The 8,673-nt window shown below is 42.6% G+C and overlaps 1 protein-coding gene across 2 annotated transcripts in view; it reads left to right on the forward strand.

Moving 5' to 3' along the window:
- The window catches only part of NSD1 (nuclear receptor binding SET domain protein 1), a 129,357-nt gene extending 120,863 nt beyond the window's left edge, over window positions 1-8,494 (forward strand). For both annotated transcript variants that reach the window (XM_065874821.1, XM_065874822.1), the window contains exons 21-23: window positions 3,582-3,688; window positions 5,254-5,458; window positions 6,578-8,494. In XM_065874821.1, the coding sequence (XP_065730893.1) occupies window positions 3,582-3,688; window positions 5,254-5,458; window positions 6,578-8,208 (1,943 nt within the window). In that variant the 3' untranslated portion in view covers window positions 8,209-8,494. The remainder of the gene's footprint in view (window positions 1-3,581; window positions 3,689-5,253; window positions 5,459-6,577) is intronic.
- The last annotated feature ends 179 nt before the right edge of the window (window positions 8,495-8,673 follow it).

Genomic DNA, 8,673 nt, shown 5'->3' on the forward strand with positions numbered 1-8,673 from the left:
ATTCGCCTGCCAATGCAGGGAACACGGGTTCGATCCCTGGTCCGGGAAGATCCCACGTGCCGCGGAGCAACTAGGCCCGTGTGTCACAACTACTGAACCCGCGTGCCACAACTACTGAAGCCCGCGTGCCTACAGCCTGTTCTCCGCAACAAGAGAAGCCACCGCAATGAGAAGCCCGTGCACTGCAACGAAGAGTAGCCCCCGCTTGCCGCACCTAGAGGAGGCCTGTGCACAGCAATGAAGACCCCATGCAGCCAGAAATAAATAAATTTATTTTTAAAAAAAATTGGTCTGCCTTAGAAAGTGTTAGCAGTCCAGGTCTCCTTTTACAGTTGCCCTTCATCCACTTTATAAACCAAATATCCACCTCTTACCCATCTGAATTTTATGGTTTATGAGCCCAAGGCTAAGAAAAACAAAAATCCTCACCTCTTGGGTCTCAAAGAACTGGACATTTGGAGAATGCACAGCTATGTTGTGGCCTGCCTAGATGCCTATTACGTCTCTGAGAATTCAGAGTGTAGAAGTGAGGTAGTTGTAATCAGCACAATATTAAGATGTTTATTTGAATTGAAAGTAAACCTGATAGGGCTAAGAGGTTTGAAAGTAAAGTTATATGATGGATATTTTCCATCAATTAAAGGAGCTTAAAATTTAGTGTCAAGGTTTTGATGAAAAAGTTGTAAGCATATCGTATATACATATACATATGACACCCTCTAAATTGCATGATTTTTAAAAATACTTAGACTTGTATAAGTTTGAATGTATGAGGACGTATATAATTTTTCAAAATAAGTTTTGCAGGAGTACTAGCAAAGCATTTTCAGGATCACTCTCCTAACTCAAAATGAGATCAGACTGGCCTGGGTAGTTTGTAATTGACAGTACCGTAGTCCAATGACTTTCAAAGCAGAAATCCCATATGAGCATTCTGCTTTGCCCAGTCAGTGTCGTTTACCTCAGCAAACACTAATCAAGATAAAGTAATTAAAGAGCAATTTTGTCAGCTTTTTGTCTGTTGCCTTTTCTTTTTTTCAATCTGTGGATAACACCCAACACCCCCCGTCCCCCCCCCCCCCAATATATCTGTTTCTCTATAATTTAATTATACTGCTGCCCAGGAGTCTTTTAGGCTCTTTAGAATTTTAAAGGCTCTGACAGTTTTCATATTTTAAAAGTTGAGCCACTGTTTTGCATTGCTTCACATAAAGTGTTTAATGATGAAAGTAACAATGCTTGAGCATCACTGTGCACTGTGCTCTATTGGAGTAAATGATAGTGATTTTTAAAATCAGTAAGTTGTATCAAATTTTTGGAATGGATGGCTTCAGAGTAAATTGGGTAGATTTCTGCTTTGTAACAGGAATTATCAAGTGAGTGTGTAAGAGCTACCATTTTTCCAATTCCAGACACTGTTCCAAGCATATTGTCTCATTTAATCCTTACAAAAGTACTGTAAAGTATTTGGTAGCATTATCTATGTTACTTGGATTCTTGGATCTGATATATCTCTCATTCTTTTCTCCATTTTTCTCTCTAACCACACTGGGGGAGGGAGGGACAGTGTTCCTCTGTATTAATTACTCAAATGCTAGCCATGTGACTTCAGTTCTTATCTCTGTCCTGACTGCTTTTAGTACCACACTTCTACTTTGAACTTTAGTCTGTGTCCGTGGGGATGGCCTCTTCTACCATGTCTAGCCACAAATTTCTCTTCTCCCATATTCATTCAGCTCAGGTAGAATGGTGTGGGAATTGACAGACCTTATTTTTGTCCTCCCAGTCTGCAAGGGTGGGATGGGGGAATTGAGACAGAATGTGCTCATTGCCATGCAGAGTGCCCATAGGAGCTTCAGCCTTGCGAATGGAATCAGAACTTTAAGCTTGCTCTCCTCCTTACACATCCAACCTCATGGGCTCTTCACATACCTGTTACTTTCTGTCTTCAATGTGTCATACTCACTCCTTGTTTATCTCTTCTCCAGTGCCATTTGCCATCCCCCAGATTGCAGATTATTGTATTTTGGACTGTTTTCTAGAATGGCTTTCCTGTATGCACACTGATGATACCTTCTGATTTATCTCCTTGTGTGGTTTTGTTTACATAGTGGATGCTGAGTGAGCAGCAAGTTATGCCAAGTATGTGGTTGAGTTGCACTGTAAGCACATTAAATATATGAAAATTCAGCTATATTTTTAAATAAGACTAGTGTGAATAGAATTACCCATCATTCAGTACAATAAGTTCACAGTGGGGAGGGGAGATGTGACCCTGCTGTTACCTTGGTCAGTCTTGGTTCCTACAGGCTCCTCACAATGTGAGCCTCTTACCAGGCCACAAGTGATTCTAGCATTTGTACCATATGAACTCCTAAATATAAGCCAGCTGCTTTATAATTTGCTCAACCAAATTAAAAAATAATTGTTTCCAATATTAGATGAAAAACTGTATATATTAATTAGTCTCACTGATAGAAGATTTGTCATTCTGCAAAGGGAAATCTTCCTAAATTTTGACAATTTTGACTGAACAATTATCACTTTGTATATTAACGGTAAGCCATGACCCCCACCCAGAGATAACCTCTTTGTATGTCTGTATAAAATTCTTCTATTTGTTAGGCTTTCCCTAACATGCTTTGAGTTTGAATGTGTGATTTATTTGCTCTCAGTTTTGATGAAATGCACTTGTGACAGAAAGGGGACTTTTTATACCTTAAATTTGTACATCTCCTATTAAAGTTTACAAATTTCTGCTATGTACATTATGTCATTCTCAGTAAGCTTGTGAGATTGTTATCTGCATTTAATAAATGGACTCTTCGGCTCAAATAAGCCAGCTAGATTGTGGTGTAACTGGGATGTATAGCCAGGGCTTAGGTCTTGTGGTCTAGAGTTCTCTGGTATTATTCTGTATTGACATGTCTCTCTCCCTTGAGTGCTGCCTGGTAAGATGTACTCACCTTGGCACAGATGACAGGTTTCCTTCATACTTGCTTTCCCAGTGCCTGGCACATCAGTGCACAATAAATTGCTGTTTGTCTGTTTTTGGTAATGAATTAATATATTTTGAATCTGAATGGTTAGAAAAAAATAAAAAACAATTTGGGATTAACACATCTATAGTAAAAGTTATTTTAAATATTACTTGTTGGGACTTCCCTGGAGGTCCAGTGGTTAAGACTTCGCCTTCCAGTGCAAGGGGTGCATGTTCGATCCCTGGTCGGGGAGCTAAGATCCCACATGCCTCGCAGCCAGGAAACCAAAATGTAAAATGGAAGCAATATTATAACAAATTCAATAAAGACTTTAAAAATGGTCCACATCAAAAAAATCTTAAAAAAAAATTATTTGTTAAGTCATATAAGTTTTTCTGTTATTAAGTTATATTAGCTCATTAATAATGTTATATGATTAGGATTTATTAGTATGTTAATAATACAGTGTGATTAGAGTTAATCCTTTTAATCCTCTTTTAAAAATTAATCTGTTCTCTTGGAAGTCTGCCTTTTGTGATTAATAGAGAAATAATGTAATTAAAGCCATAGATATTAATATTTTCATGGTCTTTTATGCAGGCACTGAACTTACCTTCAACTACAACCTAGAATGTCTTGGGAATGGAAAGACTGTTTGCAAATGTGGAGCTCCGAACTGCAGTGGCTTTTTGGGTGTAAGGCCAAAGGTACCTTTTAAACGTAAAGCTGTAAAATAGGAACCTGTAGATTACTTCCCATGTCTTTTATTGGTCTTAGTTGATCTTACATTTCCTAAGAAAGATTCTCAGTCTCTGTCTCTCTTTTTGCCTTTTTAAAGATATCAAAGAATCTGATATTGAATTTAAGATTCTAAATGTACTATAAGACTGTAGATAAACATAGGACTTTTTTTTTTTTTTTTTTAAGGACCCTTAATCTTAACCATGTACCAGTATAAACTTTGTTGTATCTTACTTCCTGGTTTTTTATGTGTACTTTAACTGAATTATAATTCTATAACTGTTAAGAATTGTTTATAATTCTTAAATATTATACATTTTTTCCTTGCTGTTACATAATTTTCATAACCATCATTTTTAGTGACTGTTTAAATTTTTATATAATGGATGAACCATAATAGATGAACATCTGGATGCTTCCAGATTTCTCTGTCGTAAGTAACAGCATGCTGAAAATTGAAATTTAATTTTGATGCAAAGTAGACTACACCGTGACTCCAATTGGGTATTTCCCATTATGCTTGTTTGATTGTGAAGTCAACATTAAGAACTGAAAAATGCAAATTAGCATGGAAACCACTAGCTAAAGAGGGTAATCATTTTGAGCTATAATAAATGAAGAACACCCAGTGATTATTCTTTTATTTATTAAATAAGAAAGTTTATATTGGATTTTGTATTTTGTTTAGTTAGTTGGTTAAATGGTCTTGTTCCTTAAGATGTGCGGTTGACTTAGTCCCTATAAATTAAAATAGTAACAGAGTTTAATGGTGTTAGGTGCACTAGGGATGTCAGTTTCTATATCTTTAGGGTCTGTGTAGCATTTCACACATGAATCAGTGAAAGGGAAATTCGGGAGCAGAAGTTTAGAAATGGGAGGAGATCACTGTGGGCTGGCAATAAATTGGATTGGTCCTGGATGTTCCTAGGCCGAGATAAATAATGCGATGAAAACCATGCATTTTGATGACCAAGTGTGGTCTGCAGGGAGCACAGAGTAGACCTGCGGGCTGCACCAGGATCTATCTTGGGGAGTGGTGGACATGAACCTAAACTGACTTAGGTAAAGATGCATAGCTTGTCAAGAGCAAGGGCCACAAATTAGTTTTCTGTGTCTTCCTAGCACATGGCTCATACTAAGTGCTCAGTGAAGGTTTGTTGAATAAGTTAAGAAATGTGTGTGACACACACACCCAGAGAAGTCTTCCTTAGTTTTTGAAATTAGACAAACATAAGAATAAAAATAAAACTTACTGTTAAAGGATGACCTTTAATACCAGTCTTGTGTGTCAACAGAAAGCACATTTCTCTCTTAATTCGCTCAAGTGGTAGGAGTAGTTGATACCAGATAAAATTCGTGCTACCATTTATTGGGTACCTATGATATGCCCAGTGCTTTTCCTGCATTTTCTCTTAACTTCACAGTAGTCTATGAGGACTGTGTCTTCCCAGAGGAGAGTCTGAAGCTCAGAGAGGATAGTTAACCTGGTCAAGATCATACAACTAATGTGTCAACAATATTTGACCTCTAGAATCAACCCATTGCCACAGAGGAAAAGTCAAAGAAATTCAAGAAGAAGCAACAGGGGAAGCGCAGGACCCAGGGTGAAATCACAAAGGAGCGAGAGGATGAGTGTTTCAGCTGTGGGGATGCTGGCCAGCTCGTCTCCTGTAAGAAGCCAGGCTGCCCCAAAGTTTACCATGCAGACTGTCTCAATCTAACCAAGCGACCAGCAGGTTGGTGCCAAAATCCATTTAGAGTTCTCCTTGTTCTCTGCCAGAATTCTCAGAGCCCTTTGGTCTTCCCATGCATAGTGTTGAGAGGTGTCAAAATAAATGACAACAAAGGCTTAGAATCCTAGGTTATAGAGAAGGGAACAGAAACTCACTCGCTCTGTCAAGCATTTTATGTTATTTTATCCTCCCAGCAACCCATAGAGAGGGGTGGGAGTGAGAGGAGTTTGTCCCCAAATTAGGTTTCTTTCAATATGTGGTTGCCAGGGTAATGAAATAATAGAAACTAAGGTAGTGTAGGGGCAAGGCCATAACCCTGACCCCAGTGCCAGGAAATGGAAATGGGGAATTGTTTCAGAAGCAATTACTCAGGGCCGTAGCTGGCACAGGTTGTGATAGAACTGATCTTGCCTATGAGCCAGGAGTGAGCTCTAGCATAGTTTACTTGGAAGGAGCTGGGATGGAACACTGTCCATGGCAGAGATTCGGGTATCATGAAATGAGGGTAAAAGAGAGCAGCTTGGGTTGGCTTTGGGTCTTTCCTGCTGATTCTGTGTGGACAACACAGGTAAAGTTTGTGCTAGTTTCCAGACTTAACATTGAGCAAAGGTAAATCTGCTTCCATTTTTCACCTTTGTGTATCTGCTCCCTGTTCCTAGTAATGACCAAATAAGCAGTTTAATTGGCTGAGATTTTCCCCATAGAGTTGAATATTTAAAGGCTGTACAGGACAAGTGGAGTTTGTAAAAATATGAAAGTAATATCTTCACATTCCATCTACGGGGAGCTTTGGGTTTTGTTTTATTGTTGTTGCTTTTCTCCTTGTTGGAAATAGTTGTAGAAATCAGGGTTTACTCCTGCTTGGGTTTTTTTTGTTGTTTTTTTACTCCTGCTTGGGTTTTAATTGATGCTCAGTTGCTACTTGATAGTTGGCTGTTATTTTTATGCATTTTGCAGAAAGTAAAGCTGAGATCCTGGGGGAGGGGAGGTGGGCAAGTGGCATGAGCTCTCTGCAGAAGGCAGCAGTTTGAAATCACTCCTTTGACTTAGTTCCAGAGCCATGACCCATCTCATATGCATGTCTTGTTTTCCTAAGCCTTTGTTTCACACCTGTGTTTTCAGGGAAATGGGAGTGTCCTTGGCATCAGTGTGACATCTGCGGAAAGGAAGCAGCCTCCTTCTGTGAGATGTGTCCCAGCTCCTTTTGTAAGCAGCATCGGGAAGGGATGCTCTTCATCTCCAAACTGGATGGGCGTCTGTCTTGTACTGAGCACGATCCCTGTGGGCCCAACCCTCTGGAACCTGGGGAGATCCGTGAGTATGTACCTCCTACAGTACCGCTGCCTCCAGGCCCAGGCACTCACCTGGCAGAGCAATCATCAGGAGTAGCTGCTCAGGGGCCCAAGATGTCGGACAAGCCATCTGCTGACACCAACCAGATGCTGTCGCTGTCCAGAAAAGCTCTGGCAGGGACTTGTCAGAGGCCACCGCTGCCTGAAAGGCCTCCTGATAGAACTGACTCCAGGCCCCAGCCTGTAGATAGGGTCAGGGACCTTGCTGGGTCAGGGACCAAACCCCAATCCTTGGTATCCAGCCAGAAGCCATTGGACAGGCCACCTGCAATGGCAGGACCAAGACCCCAACTATCTGACAAACCCTCTCCAGTGACCGGCCCAAGCTCCTCACCCTCAGTCAGGTCACAACCACTGGAAAGACCTCTGGGGACAGCTGACCCAAGGCTGGATAAATCCATAGGTGCTGCCAGCCCAAGGCCCCAGTCACTGGAGAAAACCCCTGTCCCTACTGGCCTGAGACTTCCGCAGCCAGACAAACTGCTAGTCACCAGCGGTCCCAAACCCCAGACTTCAGACAGGCCCCCCGAAAAATCCCATGCCTCTTTGTCCCAGAGACTCCCACCTCCTGACAAAGTACTATCAGCTGTGGTCCAGACCCTGGTAGCTAAAGAAAAAGCACTGAGGCCTGTGGACCAGAATACTCAGTCAAAAAATAGAGCTGCTTTGGTGATGGATCTCATAGACCTAACTCCTCGCCAGAAGGAACGGGGAGCTTCTCCCCATGAGATCACACCACAGGTTGATGAGAAGATGCCAGTGTTGGAGTCGAGCTCGTGGCCTGCCAGCAAAGGTCTGGGACAGATGTCACGAGCCATTGAGAGAGGCATTGTGTCAGATCCTGTCCTTCAGCCACCGGGCAAAGCAGCGGCCCCTTCAGAGCACTCCTGGCAAGCTGTTAAATCACTCACCCAGGCCAGACTTCTTTCTCAGCCCCCTGCCAAGGCTTTTTTGTATGAGCCAGCAACTCAGGCCTCAGGAAGAGCACCTGCAGGGGCTGAGCAGACCCCAGGGCCTCCCAGCCAAGCACCAGGCCTGGTGAAGCAGGTGAAGCAGATGGCCGGAGGCCAGCAACTACCTGGACTTGCTGCCAAGAGTGGGCAGTCCTTCAGGCCTCTTGGGAAGGCCCCATCCTCCCTCTCCACTGAAGAGAAGAAGTTGGCAACCACAGAGCAGAGTCCCTGGGCCTTGGGCAAGGCCTCACCAGGGCCAGGGCTCTGGCCCATGGTGGCTGGACAGACACTGGCACAGTCTTGCTGGTCCTCTGGGAGCACACAGACATTGGCACAGACTTGCTGGTCTCTTGGAAGAGGGCAAGACCCTAAATCAGAGCAAAATACCCTTCCAGCTCTTAACCAGGCTCCTTCCAGTCACAAGTGTGCAGAGTCAGAACAGAAATAATACCAGTAAATGCCACATGACCAGACCAGCTGCCCCCAGGGTTCTTGGGGAAGGGAAAAATCTTATTTTTCCCTCTTAAAAAACAGACCCCAACACTTTTCCACTGATATTCTCTCCTTATATCCCAACATTCAGAACTCTTGCGACATTAGCCAGTCGGGGCTTGTGGTTGTGTGAACCATGTATGGAAATCCAAGTGGGCCCCAGCCAAGGAGACAGACAGACTCGGGTCTCTTTCCCCCAACCTTTGCTCATGGTGAACTTGAAATAAAAAGTCCACTCTGGAGTCAAGCATGGGATTCAATTCCACTGGTCAGGTTGAAGGTAGAGGGGCTCTCAAAGCTATTTCTCTAGCCCTACCAAGCCCCACTGAGGGTACCTGATGAACCCTTGGGAGGAACTGATACCCATTCAAATCGGTGGTGATTTCTTGAACATTCATGTGTGCTAGGCCTGGTGCTAGTC

This window comes from Phocoena phocoena, chromosome 3 (genome assembly GCF_963924675.1).
Source record: "Phocoena phocoena chromosome 3, mPhoPho1.1, whole genome shotgun sequence".
NCBI lineage: Eukaryota > Metazoa > Chordata > Mammalia > Artiodactyla > Phocoenidae > Phocoena > Phocoena phocoena.